At 40.9% G+C, this 27,358-nt stretch overlaps 1 protein-coding gene across 1 annotated transcript in view; it reads left to right on the top strand.

Annotated features, from left to right (window-relative positions):
* Positions 1 to 26,038, top strand: part of ccser2a (coiled-coil serine-rich protein 2a) — a 47,405-nt gene extending 21,367 nt beyond the window's left edge. The window contains exons 4-10 of the mRNA XM_054599766.1: positions 3,620 to 3,713; positions 6,702 to 6,810; positions 6,964 to 7,144; positions 8,971 to 9,036; positions 9,187 to 9,312; positions 12,623 to 12,769; positions 23,977 to 26,038. Coding sequence (XP_054455741.1) covers positions 3,620 to 3,713; positions 6,702 to 6,810; positions 6,964 to 7,144; positions 8,971 to 9,036; positions 9,187 to 9,312; positions 12,623 to 12,769; positions 23,977 to 24,702 — 1,449 coding nt within the window. The 3' untranslated portion in view covers positions 24,703 to 26,038. The remainder of the gene's footprint in view (positions 1 to 3,619; positions 3,714 to 6,701; positions 6,811 to 6,963; positions 7,145 to 8,970; positions 9,037 to 9,186; positions 9,313 to 12,622; positions 12,770 to 23,976) is intronic.
* Positions 26,039 to 27,358: the final 1,320 nt, after the last annotated feature.

Raw genomic sequence — 27,358 nt, 5'->3', positions numbered from 1 at the left:
ATTGATTTTTCACCAAAAATGGTTTTAGTTCAAGAGCTGCAAATGAGTCGGATAAATGGATTACAATGACATCTGGATATGTCCTCCAACTGATTGGGTTGGAGGACATATCCTCCATCAAAACCACCAGCGAGTCCCAAGTCATAGAGTATAAGAAATGATTCTGTTAAGTAGGGGTGCTAATGTGACACAGGAGACTCACACACAGCCACAGCAGCTGAGCACATTACCCCTAAACACAGTCGATTTCTATGTAAAGACACTGCATAAGCAATCACGTAGTATTTCTGTATTTTTCAGGACATTACTTTGTTATGTATTTGACCTTCAGAAAACTAATGATCCTGTAAAAAAAAGTTTGATGTTGATTTCTAGCCCCGGTCTCTAATGGAGTAGCTCAACTGAGAACCATTACAAACTAATGGAAAGATACTGGTCGGAAAAAAGCGTCTTGCTTCTTGTGTGACAAAAGAGAAGAGAAAGACAGAGACGGCTGTGAATAGTCTAAACACCTCTCCTAAGCACTTATTGATTTGACACACTATATGTAACTTTGCTTTTTTAAGTTATTAGAGCAGAAAATGAGCTGCCTTCTTTGCCTCTTCGACTCCAATGAGTAGAATCAAGGTACCTGTAATGAGCTTTTAATTTGCTTCACAAGTCTGCTGTGCAGACACTCAGAGGGCAAACTGTCAAAGAGTGAGAGAACTTCAGCTTCAGAACTTTCCCAGAGATTTCGATGGTTTTAATCTGTGTTTGATCCAGCAGTGTTTGTTGGAAGATTCATCTGATATGGTGGGATCAGAGAGTGTGCCATGAAACTGAGTATGCTGGAAGACCTTCCCTCGGCGGTTATGATTCTGAATACTGCTCATGCTGCAGGCTTTTTGGACAACCAGTCCATGATAGATAGAAAATATGCATGTCATGTGTCAAACTCATATACTCCTACAAGTCAAATCATTATTCCTTTAGAGAGAGCAAGCTCGACAGCAACAACTTAATTGGCTCAAAGCTGCTGTTGAGATGCATTTTGATAACAGCGCATTGCAGATATTGACTTTGCAGTCGGATCCAAGGGTCCACAACTCATGCAATTACTTGTACTCATTATTAGACAACATCGTTTTGACTCTCTCCGTGGAAGAGTTAAAGGTGCAGGATTATTGTAGCAGGAACATCTTGCTTAGCAACACAGAAACAAATATTGTAAATGCCAAAAGACAAACTTGATATTTCTACTGAACATTTGCTGATATGTTATTTCAGGAATCAACATAAGCCCAGGTTCTTTCAGTAGTGTTTTCGCTCTCATAGATAGACGATAGTGTAAGCAAGTGTTGCTGGAATGAAGAAAAAGAAATGTATTGAGTGGTAATCACTACACTATGGGGTAATAGGTTACTGCTAGGATACAGGGTGGCTGTAGCTCAGGTGGTGGAGTGGGTTGGTTGTTCAATCGCTGGCTCCTCCTGTCCACATGTTGAAGCATCCTCAAAAGAGAAGGCATTGCACCACAATTTACTCCTAACATGTGTACAGTATGTGAGAATAATGTAAGATGAAAAAATAGGCTTGAAATCTTAAATGTAACAGGCAAAACAATACTATCACAATACATTTCCCACCATAATGATGTAGTCATAATACAGGCAATTTTTGTTGCGAGTAATCACTCATGACGCAACTGTGTCTAACTGAAGAGAAAGAATGCCAATTAATTAGAAAATGAACTAAAAACTAGTGATTAATAACGCTACAATTATTTACTGCCTTCATTTTAAGTTTGCACAATATTATAGAAAACTGGGATGAAATTGTGTGTAAAAAGCACAAGATGTCAACACTGGATGAACTTCGGGGTCATCCATCTGACGGAAATATAACAATTTCCTTTTAACCACTGCGTCTCTCTACACCAGCTCATAGAGTCTTTTTTCAGTTTGAGTGTTTTTCCACTTGCACACCTAAGTGTATGGTTTTGCACTGAGCTGTGATTTTTCTCAAACACTGGCTAAGAAAAATACAGTGTAGACACTGATGGAGGAGTCAAAGCTGCTGCTGTTGTGCTGCTGTTGTGCTGCTGTTGTGCTGCTGGTGTACTGTACAGAGGGTCCTTTAAACAGGTGAAAAGATCCAAAGTTGAAATGTCTGGAGGAGAGGAAGAGTGTACTTATAGGTCTCTACTGTATCGTAGGATCGCAATTTTGATGTCAAGATGTCGCTAACATTTACATTGTGAGTGGCTGTTTCTGAATATAAAGTAGGAGAAAAGAGAGCAACAGGGTGGAGGAGAAAAGAGGGGGATCATAAATCTGATGACAGTAAGGAAGTGAGAGAGAATACAACAGACGAGACAGGTTGATTTATCAAACAACAAAGATTCCTCCAAAAATGTCGGTTGACAGTATTTGGATGTCTCCACAAGTGTGTGTTGTTTATTATTTTCCCTTCATCATTCCTTTTCATTAAGTCTGAAACACTGAGGACCAGCCAGTTATCATGCAACACATGAGATTTCCTATAATGAGTCATTTTATTCTTGTGTATTTTAGTCAAGGCCCTGTCAATTTGGTTTCACGAAGCACAGAATTGCCTTGAAAAATAAAGCTTTGAACTATTGATTCAGTCCTTTGCTTTTGTGTATGCTTTGAATTATTGGGTAGACAGCAGCGCGGCAGTCAGACTAACTGCATATTCTGCGGCTGTAATGAGGAGTGTTTTTGTTGGCTTTTTCAAAGTGTTCGGTATTATCATTCACTATTGAGTGATTTCCAGAAGCCTGTTCTGTTATCTGCTGATGTATGGAATAATCTGAGCAGTTGGAGGGAGAGAATCATGTAAAACGGTATCAAAGAAAAATGTAATTTACAGCCTTGCATAAATTGTTATTGGAAATGACGAAATTAATACATTTCAGGGAATAAAAATACATATTATTGAATAGATAACAAAAAACGAATTTACAAATGTCACAATGCAATTAAAACCCCATACATATTAAAAGCAAGAGATAAGATTACATTACATTGGATAGGCGTTCCTGCTCTTGTGTCCAAACACTTTCATTTGCATACATATCTTATCCTCACAGTTAAGAATGAAAAAGAGTAATATATATGACAGCATCAATTAAACCTTTGTGTGCTAAAATATAAATGTAAATCTGCTTTGGCACACTAATACCAGACCAAGGACAGAAGGTTTCTGATTTATGTCATAACTACATTTATGTGAACATCCATTTCTGGCTAATTGTATGATTTTGGAATAAGGTTAATGTGCATACACACTATTTTAATATAATTTATATCTCGAAAATATGCTTGCAAAAGATGATTTATCACAGGAAAAGGCTGCATCTGCATATTTCCGCTTTTGTGCATTATGTGTTTTTTTTGTTTAGTTTCTGAATCTGCACAGAGTTACATGTGTCTGAACCCTGGGGTCTAGTTATTTCTATCCCAGCAGTTGGTTTTATAGAACAAAAGCACTTTTGCCCAGAGGAAAAATGATATAATGACTCTAATGCACCCATAATGTGCCTATAATGCACCTATAATGGTATCTAATGCCTTACGATGAAATGATTATCACATGATCATTTTGTGGTTCTCAGGATATCCTGAACAACCTGGACCCTCCGGGAACTGGAGACTTGGACGATGATGACCTCATGCTGGATGTGGACCTCCCAGAGGATGGCTTGCACGGTAAGCAAACATACACACAAACGCAAATAAACAGTAGTTCTCCTACACAGGATTTAAATCTGTGAGGTTATTCTATGGCCAAAACAAATGCCTCGATCTCATTGGCGAGATGTTTTCCATTATTTTATTATAAGTGGAAACCTTCCGCAGAACTGTTTCAATCATAGTTGTAAATTAATGCATTACCAAAGTCTTAGCTTTCTATTTCCAGGAATATCTTTTTACGGCATATAATGGCTGGAATAAATTGGATCCCGCATTGTCTAGGGTGAATAGTTACCTCTGCTACATCCATTAACATCTTTTAAGGGACACCTTGCTGTCTATTATGTGTTGTTACACATAATAGAGTTATTTAATTACTACTCCACCACTGCCACACAACTGGCCTTTAATGACAGATAGGCAGCTGACTATGAGCTCTGTTTGTATGAACAGACGTACACACATTCTGGTATGGAACCAGCACATTCACAGTACATATAGAGGCTTCGTAGGAGCAGACTTCACATTTGATTGCCTTGACAACAGCAGTATGGTGTTTACATGATTAGTTTAATAACTCACTATTCCACATACCCCCCCTCCCCCTCCCATCTTGATACCACATCTATTTTAGCTTTGGAGTATTCTGTCACGCATTTTAAGTTTGTAAATGCAATCAATTGTCTCAATAGAATTGAGTAAAATAGCTTCTTTGTAGGCGTTAAAGGTAATCAGGTTAGATAACTAACACATAATGATAGTGTTGACAACGTTATTATGTATTCATTGGATAGTGTGTGTCACATACATGGGAGGACAAGAGGAAAAGAAGGGTTGAGGAAAATTCATCTTATTTGTCATGAACTACAATGAATTATAGGAAGTGAAGTTTCTCTTGTCAGTCCTGAACCAAGTAATATATCGGATAATACTTTTAATACACAAGTTTAATGTTGAACTACTGACAGAATGCATAGGGCACATATGCCACATACGAGTATATAGATGGGCACAATCACACACACACACACACACACACACGCACACATACCCACACATTGGCAGTTTATTAGCTAGACTTTGAAATGCCGTCCACTGCAACAGCTCTGCAGTAAATACTAACTTTATCAAGTCCCTTATGTTCAGCTTTAGTTGAAAGTGTTTTTTTGAGGTGTTGATTTATCTTCATGGTCATATTGACGGATGTTAATTGTTGTGCTGTTGAATTATATTCTGTTACACTAAGAGCAATTTATTTTATTCAGTCTACCTTCAGTGATATAAACTAAATCCTTCAAAATGACCAAAAAAGTTGGATATTACTTCTCTAAAACAGCTTTAACAGAAACTGAACCTTATAACCATGACTTTGGTGGAATCTTTTGCAGGCCTGTTGTATTCGACTGCATTTGTTTTAGCTAGGTGATGCCAATAAACTTTCAGCTGGGTATACATTACTGAGGCAGCTTTGCAGCCCTGATATATTGTTTTTGAGAGAAGGAGACAGAGAGACAGAGAGACAGACAGACAGAGAGAGAGAGAAAGAGTGGGAGAGAAATGTTCACTCCAGAGGAATGTGAATTGGAGTGTCCTCCCCTTCCTACTCCTTTTCTGGAAGCAGCCATATTTATAGCGCTCTATGTCATGGCCAGAGCTAGTGTCATGAGAGTCAGAGAGCAAGCAAGACACGTTGAAGAGTCCAGTTAGACCCAGCCCACAGGGCAGGCCCTGAGACACGGGATAGGGAAGGCTGGTCCCTCCCTCCCAGAGACACCCTGAATCTGCCACACAACAGGAAGAGGGGAAGGGGGAGAAAGAAAAGGGCCTCATGTCATAGTTTCATCCAGTTGTCGGGTCCCGGGACAGGAGAAAGGCCCCAGCTTCTTTCCTTTCTCTGCCTACGCTGGTGACTTTCTAGCTTGGACACAAACCAGTCACCTCAGCTACTCTCTCACCACCACCACCACCACAGTCATTTCTCCCCAGCTCCAGTTCCTAGGGAGTTCCCAGAAAAACAAGGCTGTCAACAAAGACAGAACCAGGCAGGGTGGGAGCTGGGTTGATTTTTCCCCCTCTGGCCCTTTAACTGCTCACCAGCTGACTGGACAAGAAGTCACTTTCTCTCCTCTCTCTTTCTTAGTTTCTCTGCCTTTGTGGATTTTTTTTTTTTTCCAAGTTGGAATATATTTCTGTTGTATTACTTTTTAGTAGACCTTTTCTTGGGGCGCTAAAGTTTCCTGGAATGTAGCAGTTCAGAATAAAGCAGACCGTCTACTGTTCTATGTGGTGACACTCAGGGTAAAGTATTTTACACTGCTGCAGTACTCGGATTGGGTCTTAGTATCTTCCAATATTTCTTTATCTCTCCTTTACTTTTTCTATTTCTATTTCTCCCCTTCTGTCAGTTAAAAGACTATCTGGAATACAGAAAGTCAAGGGTCCTTTTGATTTCCTGGGGGCCGCGCTCTGTTAGTTGTCAATTTTGTTGCGGTCACAGTTCATTTCACAGCTATGTGCTATTGAGTGTCACCAAATACTGTGTCCTTTTACCTTCTTGAAAATGAAAAGGCCTGTCACCTCATGGGAGTGCGTGTGTTTGTGAGACGGTTGAGAGAAATAAGTGAATGAGGTGGGTCAGATCATGATTTATATGCAGATATTCTAGAATAGAGTATATGAGATACACACAGCAGCAATCATCACCATAAGATTTGAAAAACTGACTCGCTGTCTTGCATTTTGTGTTTATTTCTTTAGCTGTGTGAAGTGGTTAATAGACAAAAACTGGCAGAGAAAAAATAAATTCTATCTTATGCAGAATACTGTCTTTAACCACAAACACAAAAGAGATTTTCTTAAACTTTGCAAAACACCGATTTTATACATTTAAGTTCAGATAGCACAGTATATGTGCTCTTTTATCTCTCACTTGCATTGCTCTGTTTTGGACATGCACAAGTTTCTTTACTCTGGCTAACAGTGTGCTAAATTCTTCCCATATAGACGCTGACAGGATGTCCCACTTTGAGCCATCGGAGAGGGCTGTTCGGCAGGGGCAGCGGCGTAGACACCATCGCTGGAGTGGACCCGATCACTTCTACAATGATAGCAGGTTGTTTAGGCTTGAAAGATTAATACATGTAGCCAGAAAAGAAGTAAAAAGTTAATACGAAAAAGTAAAAACACAAAAAAGCTAATGTCTTTCTGTTTTTCCGTGTGCCTGACTCTATGTGACTGTTTCTCTCTTTTTGTCTCTTTTTCTCAGGGCCCATGTTGTCCAGAACTACGATGCGCTCAAGACTTCACGGATCTCCTCACGGCCCGTCCAATCTGAAGGCAGGCAGCTTGGCTACAAGGCAATGCTGGATGAACTCACACTCAAGCACATGACACAGGACTGCAGCTCGCTCAAGAACCAGCTGCTCAGGCTCAAAACATTACTACAGGTTCGTTCGACCCACAGTTGCAAAACGAGGAATGAACACAAACACGTACACTTGCATGTACCATGACGTGCACACTGACACATATGAATGGAGGCGTACAGTTCTGCAGGATGGCAACACATGCACATACAAAGGCATACATTGTTAGGTATGCACATGCACAAACACATGCACACAAAACACATATATTTTTGTTCTGTATGTACTGTCCAGTGACTCTTATATGTTTGTCATTCTTTTGCATCTACCCTAGGCTTTTATTTTGGTCTTATTATAAGGCCACATACTGTACACTGTCTGGATTTTGGGTTTGTTTTCAGCTGCTGCTGCTGTTTTGTCTTTTAAATGAAGCTTTGTATTATTTTGCTAGGCTGTTAGATGGAATAATCCTCTTAGGTTTGTCAGGAGCGTGGGCATCATTGTCCTCAGGTGTTCAGCATCAGCAACTTGAGAAGTCTTTTATGACAAAACTGAACTAAGCTAGTTTTATTTTTTATGTAGTGCCACATAAAGTATTTCAAAGTTTTCAAACGTTTAATTACATCGGTTTAATAAGTACTGTCATTACACACTGTATTTAAAGAATGATGTTAAGACGGTTTAAATGTGCTGCACAAGTGCAAAATAATTTTATTTTTTCAAGATATTAGATCCTCTGTTGATCCTTTCTTTTTAATTGCACATTATGTGATTTGTGTGCATTTGCGATTTCATGTTTGCATGTGTGTTTGCTTAGAAATGTGATACCTTAATAGATCTTTCTCTGTCAGTTTGTCAGTCTGAGAAGAGGGAAGGAGAGGAGATAAATTAAACATGTCAGCTACAGAAATGTGCATTTGAGATGAATACACAAAACCCACCCTTCTACAAAACACACAACCCCATCGCTGAAATGGCACAAAGGCACTTCACACTTCACACTGCACACTCGACTCAATTTACCCTCTACACATAAAAGTGATATTTGCACATTTAAATTGAATGGCTCCTGCAGATGTATTGTGCTCACTGCAATTAGTGAAACGCTTTGGCTGTATAGCCTCAAGCGGGAAATATGTCTGTCGCCACATTAGTAACTCTGTTCTTAAAATGAGTTTCCAGCCTTCCTGAGTCCTTATTGATCTTTGCTTTATTGTTCTAACAGTCAGTTAATAGACCTGCTGCTCTAATTTAACCTTCCTGATCTGAATAAAGAGCAGGTGGAATGTAGTGTTAAAATAAAATGTATATTTCAAGCAGTTGGCTGAATATTTTGATTAATTGCATAATTAGTAAAGCTTACAAACATTTGCTTGCTATAACTTTGCAAATGTGATGATACAATCTCTTTTTTTCCATTTCATGTCACTGTAAATTCAATACCTTTTTGTGACTCTTGGAAAGATAAAACCTTTTTTTTTTGTCTCAAATGACCTGGGCTATGGATTTGTCATTATTCTTGATCACCAAATACTTAATCAAACAGTTATTCTTAAAATAATCAAAGAATGTGTTGCATTGAATATTCTGTCTATACGAGATGAAATGTGGATCTGCTTTGGGAAAAAATAATACAGTGCTGCATCCAGACATTTTCTTGTATTCAATAAAATAAATCTATTGAAAGTCCAAAACAACACTCAGCTCTGCCTCAGGTATCTAATACTGGGGGCTGACAGTTCAGGGTCAGCAGACTATATATATATATATATTCTTAAGAGTAACGTCCTTCCACTGTAGCAAAATATTGCTTTTGAGGCATGCCTGAGGCAATTGTCATTGATCCAGCTCACCATGTACTCTGTGTCTGTGTGTGCCTGCTGCTGTGCGCGTGTGAATGTTTCTAGCTTGAGGATACCGACTCTCCAGCAGATGTTCCTGAAGAGATTGAAGACAATACGACTGCATCGCAGGTAAAAAGCTTTATCTCAGGTTTATAGCCTTGATTGATTGGATGTGCTGTATTAAAAAAATATATATATTATTCTTTATTTTCCCCTCAGTTTCTCAGTGAGGTAATCCGCTACCACTGCAGTTTACCGTCTGTGTGTCTGTGTTTTCAGTCGGAGGATCTGATTAAGGAAGTGCAGTTGCTCAGAGAGGAGCTGAGGAGTCGAGACAAAACCATTGCTCAGCTCACACTGCAGTGTCAACAGCTACAACAACAACAACATCAGCGGGAACAAATGGTGAGTTGGTGTGAGCAGGACTGAAACAAGTGAAAAGTATGAAAAGGGGGCCGTATACTATATGTAACAAACTGAAGGCCATAGTCTGACAAAATATCTGAACACTGATGATAGCTTCCAGCAAATAGCAAATAGGTCTGACAATGCCTGACAAAGATCTCTGTTAGATCGAAACGTCACTCTTCATATTACATTTGCTGGGAGCTATGAGTATGTTGTGCAGATCCTTTTTTCCCCAGATTTTTACTGTCACAGGATTGACACTAGACAGTTGATTTTTTTACTCAGGTACAGTATGTGAGTTATTTCTGCTCATGATATCTGTTGTTTGAAGTTCGATTAGTGAAATTAGAAACAGACACAAGATCAACACTAAGGGATTTACAGCTTGTGCAAATCAGAGATTTACCTCAAAGGTCAACAGATGACGGCTCACCTTAGGAGGAAGGAAGAGCATATAACTAGTGTTTTTTTGTGGGCGTACAGAACAATATGGAGAAACTGTTACATTAACATTAGATAGATTCATTGAAAACATGCAGTATATGACTGAAATACATGGTATGAAGGGCTTTTCTACGTGACATATTTATGAATAACAACTACAGTATGGTGACACTCATACACTCTCAGGTGTTTACGGCTCATACATAGAATATCAATGAAGGTTCATATTCAGCTATGTTTTACAGTAGCGTCCTTGAGCAGAAACAAACACGCCTGTAAAAGCTCCTGTGCTCATGTTTGCTGATTTATTTTCATGTAGCCTTCATTTGTTGAAAACATGTATCTTCTCCTCTGGGAGTTCAGTGCCGTGACACCAATTCTCTTACAGATCTGAGGGGGTTAGGCATGCCTGGGTACAGCCTTCCATTATCTTTTGTTTTCACCAATACCAAGATTTATCAGATTTTAAAAAGAGACAAAGCATGATAAGAAGGAATAGAGCGAACAAGGAAAGGAGAATTATTTTTATAAAAAGTATCTGTAAGAGAGGGACTGATAAAAACACACAATATGAAAAGCATGTTATACATGTACAGGTCCACCATTTAAATTCCTAGTTGTTACATTACATTACATTACATTACAGTCATTTAGCAGACGCTTTTATCCAAAGCGACTTACAGGAAGTGTATTCAACATAGGTATTCAAGAGAACTACTAGTCACCAGAAGTCATAAGTGCATCTCCTTTCTTAAACAAGCATCTAAAAGCATAAACCAGAGCAAAAGTACAGTGCAGAGGCAAATTATTACGAAAACAATAATTGCAACAGACTAATACGAACATAATAAGTGCTACAAACTACTACGAATAGGATAAGTTGTCAGTGAAGACATACTCTAGTGATCTTCATCTCAGGTGTGAGCTCAGTTCTGCACTCTCTGAACATGCACTCTAGTGTGTGTACTTGCACTCTTGTGAAAGCCTACCAATAACCTTCGTTCTGTCTGCTTTTAACTGGCTCCATCTCCACTCTCTAACATTCATTAGTGTCCTGACCAGACTCGCTTGTTAGCCAAACAACCACGTGCCTCGCTGACATTGTTCAAATCCCTGCCGTATCGAGAAATACCAAAATGTCAAAGCGAGGCCTGTCCTCCAGCCTCCCCGCCGCATACTAACGCTCCAATTAGAAACAAGCACCCACCCACCCACAGCATGGCTCTTCAGCCGAGCACAATGTTGTCGCCACCTCACCCACAGTAAGCAAAAAGAGTAGGAAAAGAAAGCTGGGACATATTTTCAGATCTCTGCCAGACATTAATGAGTGTAGAGGCTGAACAAGTGAAGATGTTGGGGAGAGTAGAAAGAAACATAAGAGGGAAACATGTTTGCTCTGCTCACTCTCACACTATGTGGGCACTCCGGGTGCTATGTTAGAGGAATGCTGAAGATGGTTTGTGTTCTCATTTCCTTTGATGTCCCCTGCAGGACAGGACTGAACAACAAGGAAGCAAAAATAAAACAAACACATCAGGCTTGGATCCATTCAATGTGCTGACCAACCTTGAATTTCTTTGGTTGTGAGGAATTACCAATTAGAGCTACACTGGTTCAGAGTCTGTGAAGACTGCCAGTCCTCTGGTTCATATGATATATAGAGTTAGAAAGTCGAGGGCTGCTAGACCTGCTGCTTGGTAGAGAGATGATATTACAAATGGTTAAAAGACAGGTATCCAGAGGGAGGTGAAGTGTTTCAGAGAAACTGCTGAGAGACTTGAGAGGGGGAACAGTTAACTGAATTGAACATAACGGAGTGATAAGAAAACAATAGAGTAGCTGTGTGTGGTAGGGAGAAAGTCTGTTGCAGAATACTGTTTGTGTAGGTGTGTATGTGTGTGTGTGTGGAGGGCTGAGAGGAGAGAAAATGAAATAATGGGAGAGAGAAGAGTGGAGCTATCACAGAGAGAAAACTGATTTCTCCATCTGACTTGACAGAATGCAGTTTTTGGATGCAGCTTCCACCGCTGTTGAGGCAGACTGCTCATGATTATGGGTTCCTCCTGATTTGAGCTGCATTGAAGTTTTTCACCAAAGCTGGCAAAAAGTAGCAATATCTGTCAGATTTTCTACCGTATACTTTGAAGCCAAGCACAAGTTTCTCTGTCATTTATTCACGCAAAAGAAAGAATACGAGATTCTTACAGAAAATGGTTACAAAAGGATTTAATGCATCTCATTAGTTGCTCTGTCGTTTTTATTTCTATATTGGATTGAGGTAATTGTGAATGGTAAAGGCTCATAAATCACATGTATTACTCATATCAGTTAGTCAGTCAAAGTGGTTTTACCAGATGAAAAAGGAGGTCATTTTCTGTGAACATGTGCTTGAAGTAAATACCAGTGAGTTTGATTTACTGCAAGACCTTTAACCATTTACAACCTGGGCTTGACTTTTACTGATGATTTCCCATCATGCCCCCCATTCATCTGAAGAAGTGGAGATACAGGATGACATTTCATTGCTGCAGCCTGTTAATATGCATTGCTTTTATTAATGAATTCAAAAGCAGCCACGTGAAGAACATAATGCATTTATTTGGGGGGATAATTGTAGTTTTCTTCTGTTAATACATTTTCCTGGTATGTTTACTGCTTGGGTTTGACATTTAGACAACTGGTAATGCCAAATACAACATATAAAACCCAACATTTATTCATTTTTTTAATGCATTTCTCAAGACATTTAAAATGTCAACAATTAATTGCACTGTTATTAGCTTATTACTGACTGTGGAAGTAGGAAAATAGGTTAAAAACAAGATAATTATTCTTCGCTTTCTTTTTATTCTTGCCCCCTCAGCCTGCTCAAGGATGGCCGGTCAGGTGTCAGTGCCACCACCAGAGGGCTCCCTCTTCACTACGACAGAGCGACAGACAGATGGACAAACGGATGCAGCATCACTATGACAAGGCCACCCAGACGTACTGGAGACCGCCCAGCCATGCTGTGAGTCCAAACATCCACAGCACCCATAACTGCTCTCTTGAAGGCCTTAAAGTTGTTTTGCTAAACAGGATTTCTTAAGTCTGACGCTGGTTAAGCAATCATTTGTATGTTTCACCTCATTTCAACAGTTACCAAGATGTTATTAGATACCAGCACTTGCCTGCTTCAGTGGTGCATATCTCAGTTTAACACTCACTCACTCAGTCGGTTTCCCATTCATCTGCTGCTTCTCTCATACCAGCCATGTCTGAATTGTTCAATGACTACATCATGCCCCCTCTGTGGAATACAGTTTACTGGGTTGTCAGTGGAACTGTCTCACACTCTAATACCCAGATCTTACACTGAACAGGGAGCTGTGAGAGCTGGTGTTAATGTTCGAGTGACTGAGAAAAAGAAGATGGACAGTTGGAGGGTGGGAGGAATAGGGGAGAGGGATTCGTGGAGAGAGAGGTGGATCAACGTGTTCAGTGTCATGCCACACTAGCATGCTGTGTGGCAGCCAAGTATTGATTCAATAGCAGGAGTGCCACAGGGAGGGTGCCTAGTAAACACTCTCCTAATTGACCTACTCTCAGGGCTCAGTGTATGATACACACACACACACACACATAGAGGCAGAAGTGTAAGGAATGACATAGCGACAAGAATTACATTTAAAATGATTAAGAAAAAAGGATTTCCAGTGTTATCAGGATAATTGTAATAATAAATTATAGAAATGAGGCCCTGGTGAAAAATATTTTGTCAAAGGTATATTTTATTGTAGTTCACATGAGCTACAAAGGAAAAAACAAAGGATAAAACAAGCAAGCTCACTAACTACAGTAGGTCCCTTCTTACCGCAAGAGCATATGGTTTAACAGTTGCTATGGCAACCATCAAAGCAGGACTAGTTGTGCTCGACAGGAAGCATCTCAGTGGTGGGAACATCTAATTGTGACCTGCAGCGCCTGGTGTATAATCTAACAAACTAAAATACAGTTTTTGCTATTCTACCTATTCTGTCGACGTTCTTTCAGATTTTTTTGTGTGTTTTCCAACCATCTTCAATTTAAGTTACTTTTTTCCTGCATTGTGTTTTGCCGCGCTGTGGGGACAAACACATTATGTTAGTGGCATTTTATTTTCCGAGGCGTGCGATTGCTCTAAAAGGTTAGCTCCCGAGTTTTGTGACAAGGCAACAAGAATGGAGAGCACAGAGTAAACAAATACCAGAGAGAAAGGGGATGTTTCTCACTGTGTTATTCATACTTTTATATGGAATCAAAGCTTTTGGTATCGCGCTGACAGGTTTAGCACCTACAGCAAGCCCGGGTTCACAGTGTACCTCAAACAATGTATCACCTCTCACGTTTTTCACACAATCCTTCAATGTGGTTTTCTAAATCTGTCTCTCTAGCTATTCTCTCTCTAACCTTTGCCATTTTTAGACAAATATTATTTTCCCCACTCGCACATTCATTGAGTCTATATTTCACTTTTTTCGCACTCCTCCTCCAACACACGCATGCACACATGCACACACAGATTCATAATCTGCTGTCATCTTTATTGTTTTTTCCTTTTGCTCTCTGAGAGGCCCTTTCCTGTTGATTTTCGGCTCCTCTGACATTTAAAGTGCCGCTTTATCATAGTGCTGGAGTAGCTCTTGCCCTGTGATAGTATTTTTGAGTGCTAAGCGGAGAGGATCAGCCAAGAATAATTTTGATGTCAAAGGCCAGCAGCTATAATCTTTTTATAGCTTTAATGCTGATATCTAGTAGCCTTACCAGTAGCCCACAGGCTAATGTGTGGTACTGGGGGGTCTAGAGTTGATTCCTTGGCGTAGTCTTTCCAACAACTTGAACATGGATTCAGGAGAGATCTTGCTGTACTTTTAGCTCAGATTAACAGCAGTACAATAGAATAAGCTTGTGGTCCATGACCCTTGGCCATGGCTATTTAAGGGCTTTACTTTTTGTCACAGTTCATTATTCAAGCAGATGAGAAATACTTTTCTAGAGAGCCATTCATTCCCATCATTTATTTTCTGGAACCGAAACATTGTGGGCTGTTGCTCAGTAGACTGCTTTAAACTATTTCACTGTTTGTGATGAACTCATCTCCTTACATCTTCTCAGTCTGTAGGAAGGCTTTGGCAGCATATCCGAACCAACTGCTTTGGGCACGAGCTCCCGCAGCTTCCCATTTGAATCTGCTTACAATCCAATTGAGTCCAAAAGCATGCTCAAGAAAAAAAAAAAAAAAAAAGTCTGTCAATTTACAAACCAAGGAGAAATAGTGGACACACTTGTCGCAGCAAGACGCACATGTAGTGTGGAACTGGAAACTACTTAAGTGACACTTGTAGAACAATAGCCCCCCAGAGCAATCACAGCAGCAGCAATGTTTTGTTTGCCTCCTCTGTTGTTCGCAACAAATAAATCATGAGCTGTTTTTTAATAATTTTAAATGTAGTACAATAGAAATCTGTGCAGCCTTGTGTGTGTGTGTGTGTGTGTGTGTGTGTGTGTGTGTGTGTGTGTGTGTGTGTGTGTGTGTGTGTGTGTGTGTGTGTGTGTGTGTGTGTGTGTGTGTGTGTGGGGGGGGGATATCTCTTGTACTCGAGTGCGGGGCACACTCGGTGTGACTGAACAATGGGTTCAGCAGACTAAGGACCAGGGAGCCGAACTTGTTAATAACCCAGATAAACAAACACGCAGATGAACAGCAGCAGTGAAACAATGGCAACACAATAGGCAATGTTTCATCAGTGGCAGAGAGAGGAGATAATTACAGCCACCCTCCTACTCCCTCTCTGCCTTTTAAACATCCTCCAATTCACCTCTTCTTCGTGTCTTTTCTTATCACTCCTGCTCTCTCACTCTGTTTTCTTTCTTCCTGTCGTGCTTCAGTGAATTCTTTATTTCTTTGTCTCTGTCATTCTTCCTTTGACATCACCTTTCTACTTTTTTAGCTCAGTTGTAATTAGATCAATTTGCTGTCACAGAGAGAGTCAGAGAGAGAGAGAGAGAGAGAGAGAGAGGGAAGGGAGAGGCAGGGGGATTGAACAAGCTTAGTGATCAGTGTTAAGCTGTAGGTTGAAAGAACAAGTTTTCCCCCACTCAGATCCTGACATTACCTCTCCACCCACACTCACTCCCTCCGTCTGCCCCGTTGCATCACAGACACACCGTCACACATGCACGCTCATTAACACACAATGCGGACAGGTGAGAATTTAATTGGCAAAGTCTGTGAAGTGAGTCATCATGGCCAAACCTGAGGTGTTAAGTGTAGCCAACCAGGAGAAGCTCTGTGTAGTGGATTAGCGGATTAGCATCATGGATTCCTCTAAATACTGTTGTTATTTGATGAAAAAGGTTGTAGGATCACAAAGAACAACTTTTGACTTGACTTTTAAATTCTTGTCCTACTTCGCAAAGTTTTGCACAGACGGAGTAGCTTGACAAACCACTGTGAGAGGGGCCTCAAGTGAACAGGCTACTACCGCCATTACTGATATGGTAGTTATTTCTGTTGGTGGGATGACATTTAAAACAAGACTGCTCTATTATATTAGTTATAAATGACTGTTTTCTCCCTTCATTTTGTTCTATGTTCTCAGCTATATGCCATTTAAGCTATTTTGCCATAGCAAAAAGTATTTTTAAGGCCCTCAACAAGCATCTAGATTTTTATGTACAAGCCTGAAAATTACTTATCCAAAGAAAATGTTTCCTGCTTTTGAACCCTTTTGGTTACACACATGATCCCGGCGTGTTCTGGATGGCATCTCATTGTTTACAGTCAAAAAGATAGAATGAGTCTTAACTGATACCAAACCAAATTTACAGAGGGAGGCACAAACGTGGAAGTGTTCCCTTTACTTTCCTGTCCTGAAGGCACTTTTGTAACAACAATAAACACAACAATTGTCGAAAGGACATTGAGATCTTCAAATGGTGTACATTGCTAAAACAGTGAGGCTTTGTATAGTTTGTGAACTAAGAGACTGAAATAACAGATTCAACTGAGTGCTGCTTGTTAAGCGGATGAATATATAATTCTCAAAAGCTTTTTTCCACCAGTTTTCTTCAGATTTGCTGGCAAACTCTGCGTGCACTGCAGCTCTTGTCACTGCCAACTCCGCTGTTGTCCCTGAGAGTGCTTCAGGCAGACACGTGCTTCTTCGTCTACCTCGTGAGCTTCTGACAAGAGAGCATCATGCGTGGGTGGTTTAGGCTATTCCACAGTGGGGTGGGGGTGGGGGGGGGGGAGTTGTGAGTGCAGAAACGAGGAAGAGAACCCTCGCTTGTTTTCCACTTGTGAAGAGTTTTGTTCGTTGGAAAGAGTTGGAACTACAACTAGGTGTCGAACCCAGGGTCACTGTAGCGGTTGGAGAGAAATGAGAGAAGTTTTGATGAAATTAATGGAAAATGAAAAACTTTCCTATTCTCACAATTGCTGTCTCCCTGTCCTTGTAAATCTCTGTCAGCCCCTTCACTGGAGAGTCTTCACAGCTATGGAAATCTGAAAAATTGACAGGCTTCTCTGCTACGGAGGTCTAATAACGCTGCCAGCCGCTGTCAGAAACATTCTAGAGCCTTCCAACATACCCTCTTGTTCTCATCGCCTAAGGTTGATCCTCCCTGCAATGAAGCCTCGATGGGAGGCTTCTGCAAAGACCTCCTGCTGAAACAGTGGTTGGTGTTCAAGGAAGGAAATGGACGAGAACAGATCACGGCAACTCATTCCTCTCCTTCTAGCAGACGCACTAGGGGGGCTCAGAAATAGCTTTGGCTGGACCTGCTGGGAACTCGCTACTTCCCCCCTCCTCGTCTTTTATCTTTTATCTTCTCTCTATCTGTTCTACCTCTGATAGATTGTCTTTTCTATAATAGAGACCTGTTTGAGCGGCGGCCCTCTCCACAGCTGAGGAAAGAAGCTATAAGGTTTTAGTCTGTTTGTCTGCTTAACGTGATGGCCATGCTTCCCCTTCACTTTGCCTCTCCGGATGAGGGCCAGGGATCTTTGAATTGCTTAACCTGGAGATTTGCTATCAATAGAAGGGCTTGTCTACTTTAAGGTACATGTTTGTGCCCGGATGTACACGTGCTGGTCAACAATATATACAAACAACAAAATGCAAGTGTGACAAATGGAGATCATATAAACACAAAATGGGGTAAAACAAAGGTCTGACATATATCATTAATGTAGAACTTTCAACGTTTTCAGCTGTCACATTGTGCCTCAGTTAGATAAGATTATTTGACTTCTAATTAAACTTTGTGTAAATTTATCATCCTTGCAGATCATCTTAACCCAAGACCGATATACTAACGATAATCTGAAAAATATCTTCTTCATATTCTATAGACATACATCAAATTCACAACTAGTGATGGCATCACATCTTTATGAAAAATCCCACCCCACCCTTCCTTTCCTAGTTTATACAACTTGTCCTGTCAATTTTGCAAGCGATGGGTGGAACAGTAGTCCTTTCCCGTGTCACCTTGTTTTTTGCACTGCCTAAGGTGGAGTGCTCTTCTTCAAGGATTCTAGTCTTGGCACTGGGGGGGGGGTTGATAATGGATTTGACTATATTTATGGATAAACAATGACACATTAGGAGGAAGAAATGGTTTTCAGGGTGGCCCGGGGAGAAACATCATAAAGACTATTGGAAGTCTCCAGGTAGCAAATGTTTTATTGGACAATGAGTATTATCTGTCAAACAATGTGAGAAAGTAATCTCCTGGGTTTGAGAAAATACACAAAAAGGTGTGGAGAGCAAAGATTGATGCTTGTGTTTGGACACATAACAATTTCATATTAACAGTAGCTTTATAATGTGATGGAAAACTGGAAGTGTTTACAGTTTGTGTGTGTGTGCGTGTGTGTGTGTGTGTGTGTGTGTGTGTTTGTGTGTGTTTTGAATATTTCTGCAGGAAGACTGGGACCAAAATGTTGTCCATTGAAATACATTTGTGGTTATAAGTCAGAGTGCAGCCAAACATTGTTCAAATCACATAACTTGATTATGTGATTTTGGGTTCTCTTCTAGTAGAGAACCCAAAGTGTCCGTAGACACCCAATGGGATTCACATATGGGCAAATCGGTACCGAAGTACCTTAATTTGAGGGAATAGTGCTGGTTGAATATTTCCCTAATATATCCTGTATGTATGTAGCTTCAGTGAACACAAATACAGTTGGAAGAAGCAGATGCATAATATTTGCAGTTTACTGTATGATGTTTATCATTGACATTGTTGAGTCTCTTTGTCAGTATAGTATTTGGGCAAATCTGCCCGTGTGTTTATGTGTGCTGTGTAAATTGGGCTTTCCATACTCATTAGCTGTGAGTGTGTGTTTTCTATGTTAACACGCTCCTGTGTGTGTGTGTGTGTTTGTGTGGGCGTGTGTTCCGGTACGTCATATGCCTTTTGTCCTTTGTGTTTCTCTCTGTGTAGGGTGCGCTGCCCACCCCCTTGCTGTCCCAATGGCAGGCACAGCACCAGGGCTTGACCCGTACCAGCATGCCCCAGCGCAGACAGAGTGAGTCACTAACATCCTTTGCAGCCTCTTTTCCATCTTTTCATAACACCACATATGCATAGGTCTGTAAATAGCCTGACTTTATCTCCAGTTAAAACCCTCAGTACTACTGAAAAATCTTTTTTTCCAGTAAGTAGAATCTTTTTTTTCATAGCGCAACAACAGGATGATTTGTCGTGTGTATGTCTCTTATTAGATTCATTTGGAACAAGATTAGCAACATGCCAAGTTTTCCTTCTTAGTTTTACTAAACACAGTCTGACTTATTGGACCCTTAGTTATTCATTTTCTGGCGTCCTTTTCCCTGTGCTGTCCATTTATAACTTCAGTTCCCCTACAGTTCTTCTTGAACTGTGCGCAGTGAGACACTGGCTGACACCTGCATTTCTAACCCTCACTTTACACCCCTAAACTGTTTGTAAAATATACAATACTATACTATAATTTGCAGTAAGAACAGTATCAATATACACTGCAAACTAATATAATAATTGTTTCCTTAACAGAGGATTTATATTCTGTTCTTGACCAAATAGCACACATGACCATAACACGGTCTTTGCTTTGAATGCTTTAAATTACCATTATTTCTGCTGACTTTATTGAGAAAGACAGGACTGGCGAAACAATGACAGCACAGTCACAAAAACAGCGAATCCCACAACAAAGCTATTGCATTATGCTGTGCTGATGAGGTATCAAGTAGAGGAGGCAGAGGATGACAATGGGTAAATAGGCTGCAGAAAAATACACATATGTGCGAGAGCGAAGAGCAAATGAATAAAGAAAGCGACAAAGAGAAGAACCCACGCTCCGTTCTTTTGATCTATCCCCGTAGGGCTCAGCTTTGTATCAAGGGGGAAGGTGATACAAATGTGGCACAGGTGTATTTCTCTTTAGTTCAGGTTATTTCGATCTCAAGTGTTCTTGTGCTTATAGACTGTTTATATACAAATATGTGAGCTCAGCCCAGCATTCAGTCAAAGCGCATTTTTCCTCCCACCAGTAGATTGCTCGGTCTAATTACAGGAAAGACAGCATTTCAAAAGATCATCTGTACAGTAGGAGTTAAAACAGGAGGAGGAAAGAGGAAATATCACTGAAACATTGTAGGATACAGTTGGTATAAAGTTATATTTTAGATATACATCCCATTTGACCACTAATGCTCTAGCCTCCCACTGGGAGCTGTGACTATGATCAAATCAGCAAACTGTTCATGCCAGTAATGAGGGTCTTTAGAAAGAAACATTTGAAAAGGAACTGGACTCCTCACCTGGTTGTGTTGAATACGATGCAGTAATTATGTATTGCATTAAATTGGTTTGTTTGTTGAACTAATGTGTGACCTTTTCTTGCAAGCATGGGCTGGCTGGGTGTTAATTCTGAATTCCCCCTCCCTGTTCTCTAGTCTCTCTCTCCTGCATCTCACCCAACCCTCTCTCCCCATATTTTAACCCTTTCTTCTCTCCTCTTCTCTAATCTCTGTCACTCAAACAATGAAATTGAATCTTCCATGTTCTCTCTGTTCTACCTTTGCCCCCCCCACACATTATGCCTATGACAAGGAGTGGAGCACCTAGTGCAGTACTTCACTGACACAGCGTGGTACAGTAACGTTTCTTTAACATGCGGTTAACATGCTGCCCTCACTTCCTGCACGCTGGGCTGTGGTTTGTCGCCATGAGGCAGGACTGAAGCATGCCCTTTTACATCTGTGTCTGCATGCTTTAAGTTAAATTTTCAGTGGTTTTGGGGTTTGGATTTTGTGTATCTATACTTGGAACAAGTGTGTGCTTTTCTAAGGTTCTGAGATATATATATATATATATATATATATTTTTTTTTGTGTGTCTTTTTAATTTGTTCCATCCTATCAAATTATGTATATCATAACTGTTGCATGGGTAAATCTCTCTGTGTGGATTTGTTTTTTCTATATTTTATTTATTTAACATTCTAGATGCTTACCTTAAAGGATTTGGATGGAGTGTATATTGAAAGGAAAAACATTTAAGAACCCCCCTGTGTTATGGCCTGAGCCATAGCCTCCATTGTAACCCCACTATCAAAGAAGTTAACAAATCAAAGTAACCACACATCCTCCGCTCTTACACTATTTCCACTGCTTGAATTCCAACACGATCCAAATCACCATTTTCACAACCATCTATTTAAAACGATACTACAAAGTGTAATCCAGCTTTGAAATGGAGTTCCACCATATTGCCAATCCGATCTGCTTATGTGCTGCAATCACATTGTCTTCCGACACACATAAGAGGGATCATTTCACATCCTTATTCAAATCCTTGCATGTTGCTTTTCTTATCACGCAGACATTCTTGAGAAGCAATGAGATGAGATTGGTTATGTTGAGCCCTTATTTCTTACAGGTGCTTCAAATTTGTGTCTTTCCTGGTTAGAAAGAACATTTCTATTCAAGTGATAGCTATCATTAGTGAGCTGAGATATTCTTGACAGTGCGGTGAAGAGCTCAAATGATTTCTGCTAATTATTAATATCTGTAAGAGACAGCTGTAGATTATTATTGACTGTGAATTAATAGATACTGCTTGTTGCCAGCACTGTCAGATGCTTCTTCAAGATGAGTCAGATATAAATAAATGCACTCAATGCCAACCTTGCAATAAAAGGTATCATATGTTCTTATAAGAAATTACATTTCAGTTGGTATTTTTACCTTGAACCGCGATGTCAAGAATGAAAATCCAATATACAAGGCCTGTATCTATAATGATGATGTCTGATTTATGAGTTGAATACTTTCTTGACACCTGTCCTTTGTGGATTGGAAGTCTTTTTTTTAATTTAACTATTAGACTCCGTAGGGAGTGCTCACTCTCAGACTGAATCACAATATGAACTGTACTGTACATCAAAGCTAAAAGAAAGAAGTTAATAACATGCTCATGATGTGAGTGACTCACTAATCAGAGCTTTTGTGAGCGGCAACACAATCATCCATTATTAAGTTAATATTACGTTTTTAAATTACCTGCTTTGAAATCTAAAAACAGTATTGTCTTGCTTGAAAAACATGCAACAACTTACTGAGACTGAGAGGTGGACAAGGGTTTTATAATAGGCTGAAGGAGGCACTGTGGCAGAGGACCAGGAGATGGAGCTGTGGCCTCGGACATCCACTCCCACTCAACATATTAATGACTGTGGGTAGAGACAGGCACCGCAGCTTGACCTGCACGGCTATATATATATTCACATCCTCTGAGGTCTTTTTTACTTTCAACTCACAGAGGGGATGTTTCTGCTGAAAACGAGTTCATGCTTTTCAGTAGCTTGAGATGATTCCTAGTGGATTAAGGTTCTTTAGGTTCTGCTGGAAAGACAGTAATGGAAAAAAGGCCAGTCCTCGGATTTCTGATGTCTTACAGAATCAGTCTCAAACTAAGTAGGCTAACATAATACACCATATTAAGATTTTTTTTATAGATGCTGAGGTGATAAGCTGTACAGAAAATGTACTAATATACTGTATAAAATATTCATATAAAGTTCAGTATTGACTTGTTTGTGATCTTAGCAACTTTACTCTTGCTGGAGGTTTCATGGACTAATAAACACTGTTGGCCTTGTGTTCTGCCTATCTTGAAATGTGTTGCAGAATAGTTTTAAACAAGGTTACAGTATCTTAAGGAACCATACATCATCCGGGCATATCGTGGTTCCTCTTGTAATAGCAAGATTATCTACATTCCTCTTTTTTTAAAGTGGAGCTGTGATGCAGAAAGTATCTAGAATTTGTGAAGTCTTCAATCTAAAGCCAATAAAGCATGCGCAGCGAATGGACAGATGTATCATGAACACTTGTACAAATCGAAACCAATCCAAAACAAATGTGTGGAAAACAAATGCTTAACTCTGTTAAGTCATAATGAGTTTTTGTTTGTGTCAGAGAACTCAACTGTTTTGAATTTGTAATTTGTTGTTGCGGTCGTGCAGGATAATTAGTAGCTCTCGAACATACGCACACAAAAAAATGGAACATAGTAAGCACCAGTGAATCAGTATTTGTTGCCAGGCGGTTATAGAATTACATTACATTGTACAGGTGTTCATGAGTTTGTGTTTGTCCCCTGGTGGAGGACAACACCACGGTTGGTCTAAACTTCATGCGGTTAACGACTCAGCACGTTCTTACACAGGCAGCAGGTATCGTGGCTCTCCGTTTGAATGTTTTTGAAGCCCCTCTGCAGCGGCGGCAACAAAATGAGTCAAAGACTTCAGTAGATCCCAGGCACTCACATGGCAAGGTTATTCTCTTCTGCTTGTTTTTTTAAGTGCTGAATCAGGGGCTTCCTCTGTGACTTTGCCTCTTCCTTTTTAGGAATAGTTCAGCGACTGGCAGTGGAAACAAGCTGCGATATTAAAGAGTAAATAAACAGTTTGCCTTTTTTGATTCAGAATTTTCTTTGCAGCAGCAAAATATTCAAAAGCCTGGATACGACAGGGATCAAAGACACAAAAAAATGGGGAATTTTTTAATCCAGCCATTTGTGGAACATGATAATGACAAGTCAGAGCTGTACCTCATTATACTCTGACTGATCCATGACTATTTTATTCCCTTTTAAAAAAAAAAGATCTTATTGATATATCTTTCCTCTTTTCTGCAGCCTCAAATGCTACAGCCTTCCAGCCCCTGCCTCAACGAGCACCTCCACCAGGGAAGACTAGTAAAAACTCCCCCCACCGAGGGCCACAGTGACCTCACGAGGATCGGATCAGAGGAAAGGACGCACATAGACGCTGAACGTCCTCTTGAAGACCTTATGGCAGACGTGTCCGGGCTAGCAAACCCCGACAAGCTGAGTCATCTCAGCACCCACCTGCGCCGCCCCGGCTCTGGGGCTCCTCGGGGGGTAACCGCCACAGACAGTCCGGCATCAGCAGCTCGGACTGCAGCTCAGCATGAGCCGAGAGCCCCTGCTGTGATCGTGCAGAGCTTTGTCACTCCTAAATCTGCCGGTTCGACTAGCCCTCGCATGCTGCAGCCTCCGCACTTCCACAAGCGCGTGTCCCTCCCTTCGCTCAAGCCAGGGGGCACTGGTGGCTTTGCCTCTCTGAAGCCGGGGTGCTCCTTAAGGCCTAACCGGACCAGGCAGCTGCCCCCGCCGTCCAGAGGCCTTCCCTGCTTTAACACTGGACCCCTGGATCAGGCTCCGAGTCCATCTCGCACTTCACTGCTTCAGCCTCGCAGAACATCAGAGCCTAGCAGGGATCTATGGTGCTCCAGCTCCAGCCTGGAGGAGCCGGACCAGGGGACACTCAGAGACCCCGGGTCAGCAAAGATCCTGATCCCTTTGAGTCACTCATGCCTCCCCAAGCCAAAGATTCCCTGAGGAGCTGAAACCCAATCCATCAAAACTTAAAACTGGAATCACTCTGACATTTATATTCATCCCCTTCTCTCCCCTGACATCACAACAGTGTAACTGTTTTACCTTTTGAGTGACAAAGGAACAAACATTAACCATTCAGGGACTGCCTGTGTCGTTGGTATTTTGCCTGTTTCTGAATTAGCATCTTCAACTCCAGCCTGAAATATAGTATGTAGCAAGATCTAATCTACACAGCCATGCATAGTTGTATATAACAGCTTTCAGATTGAGGTAAATTTATGGAACAAGAAATGTCCAGTTTACAAGCCTTGCACATGAATGCTGCTGATGCACAGAAAGAGTGTTACCATTCAGAGAAGTAAGTTTTTGTCCTGAAGTAGCTGCTGGCTGCACATCTGTGCCCTCTGACACACTGGTGCATTTGGTTTTAAACATGGAGGTGATATGAATGTGACCTTTGCAGTGTAATAGAAGACCCAAGGGAAAATGGAGGCAAAAACAAAAAAGTGGTACTGAAAGAAAAAGAAGATTAAAAACTGACTGAAAAAACAAAATGTATCCAGGTTCTCTGGAGCGGTCACTCGCAGACTGAATATAGGTTTATGTGTAAATGGGTGTGTGTGTGCGTATGTATGGGAGTGAGAGATGAGAGATGAGGGGTGAGGTGCATACGTGTTTCTATTTCATTTTGCTACACTTACATCCTGAGTGAACCTTTTAACCTGCATCTATTAGCAAAAGGGGTTTCAGAGCTTCTGTGGAAATGCAACTCAGACGAAAAAATATAGGCCTATAAAATATAATACCATGCTGGTGGTGGAGATATGATTAGGAGAAACAGTGTGCGAGCGAGGAATTAGGTTTCATAATCTAGCTGAAAAGAACAGCGTAATAAAGCACTCACACACTTAAGTCTGCACAAGCACATTGTAGGCTTGCTCATATCCATGTGCAAACACACGCACACACACACACACACACACACACACACTCTGAAAGTCTCTTTCATGGCTACTTTGTGCATTCGTAGATAGAAAATAAGAAGAAGAGAATGATGTATGATAAAAGAGAGTAGGCAGCAAAGAGAGGAGTAATAGAGCTATTTTAATATCTATAATAATATCATAATCTATACATATATATAACACAAAACATCTTCCAGTTCTGGGAGAAAATGTCACTTGTTTCTAGGGCAAATACATTTGTTGTAAACATGTTTAAAACTTGAAGTGAAAAAAAACACAAATTATAATTATGTCGAAGAAAATTTGACTCAAACTTGATTAAATAACTTTTTTTGCGATGCACACTAGCTTCTTTTAACTGTCTCCCTCACTGACCCACGCAAAGAAACATCAGCTAACAGGGACTCATAAGACGTGTGAAGCTGCTGCCTGGTGTGTGTGTGTGTGTGTGTGTGTGTGTGTGTTGTGTGTGTGTGTGTGTGTGTGTGTGTGTTTGAGTACCCCCCCCCCCCCCCCCGTTTCTCTCCTCGTTTCGCTCTCTTGCACATCTCTTTGGGAACATCAAAGGTATTAGTGCGTTATTTTCAGGTAGGGAGCCTTTGGGGGCTTTAGTGGTGTTTCTGTGGGAGCTTCTGAGAATTGTGTTTATCTCTCCTTTGCGGAGCCCCTTTTCGTAGTCAAACGCTCCTGAAAATGTCCCCGAAACGGAGAGCAGCAGTGTGTTAAAAAGGCCTTCTGACAGCAACTCTGCTCTCTTCTCTGTCACGCCGCGTGACCGCTTGGTGTACGCCTCTGGCACTGTCCGGTCTACTGCGTCCAATAATGCACCCTACATAGACGGAGTGAGACAGAGAGAGAGAGTGACACACAGACACATCACGCGCATACGCATCCGGACACACGAGTTGCATAGACGCACATGCACAGGAAGTCTGACAAAAGTCAAAGAGACACGTACTCGGAGGGAACGCACACATCAGTTCACACTTCCCAGTAGCCAAATAAGTGCGTCTACACACACACACACACACACACACACACACACACACACACACACACACACACACACACACACACACACACACACACACACACACACACACACACACTGAGTTCTGTAACAAAGTGCTTTAAAGTGTGTTTGTGTTGTTTTTAGCTCTCACAAAATGAGCTCTCCAAGTGCACATTGATCCATCTGTCCACTGTAGCCCCCCCCAAAAAAAGGTTTCTGGCCCTAGATTACCCTGGAAGTGTGAAGAGGCTGAAAATGTGGATGAATGCGACTGATAAAACGTGTTTACCTGTCGGCCGGTTCACAACTGTGCCAAACCGGCCCAGCAGTGAACGCCGCGATGGGAAGCCAAGAAAAACCCATCTCTTTTAATGAAAACAGACGGAACGATGCATACTAGAGGAGGAGGAAGAAGCAGAGGGAGAGACAAGAAGATGGAAGAGGTGGAGAGAGCAAAGAATAATAGATGTGGAGATGAAATAGTGACGGGGCTTTGGGCAGAATAGTTTGTTTTCTGGCAAACTTTTCTGCGTATGAATGTTTGTCTATACAACGTGGTGAGGGTGTGTATAAGAGAGGGGAGGGGCACACAATACATAGCATGTTTGTTTGTGTACATTGTCCAGAGAATAACCCAATCCTCTCCCCAGCTGGGTCACTCACGGCTTAGTAATGCCAA

This window comes from Anoplopoma fimbria, chromosome 6, assembly GCF_027596085.1.
Source record: "Anoplopoma fimbria isolate UVic2021 breed Golden Eagle Sablefish chromosome 6, Afim_UVic_2022, whole genome shotgun sequence".
NCBI lineage: Eukaryota > Metazoa > Chordata > Actinopteri > Perciformes > Anoplopomatidae > Anoplopoma > Anoplopoma fimbria.
The sequence above is the reverse complement of the archived record's forward strand: the minus strand, read 5'-3'. Positions and strand labels throughout refer to the sequence as shown.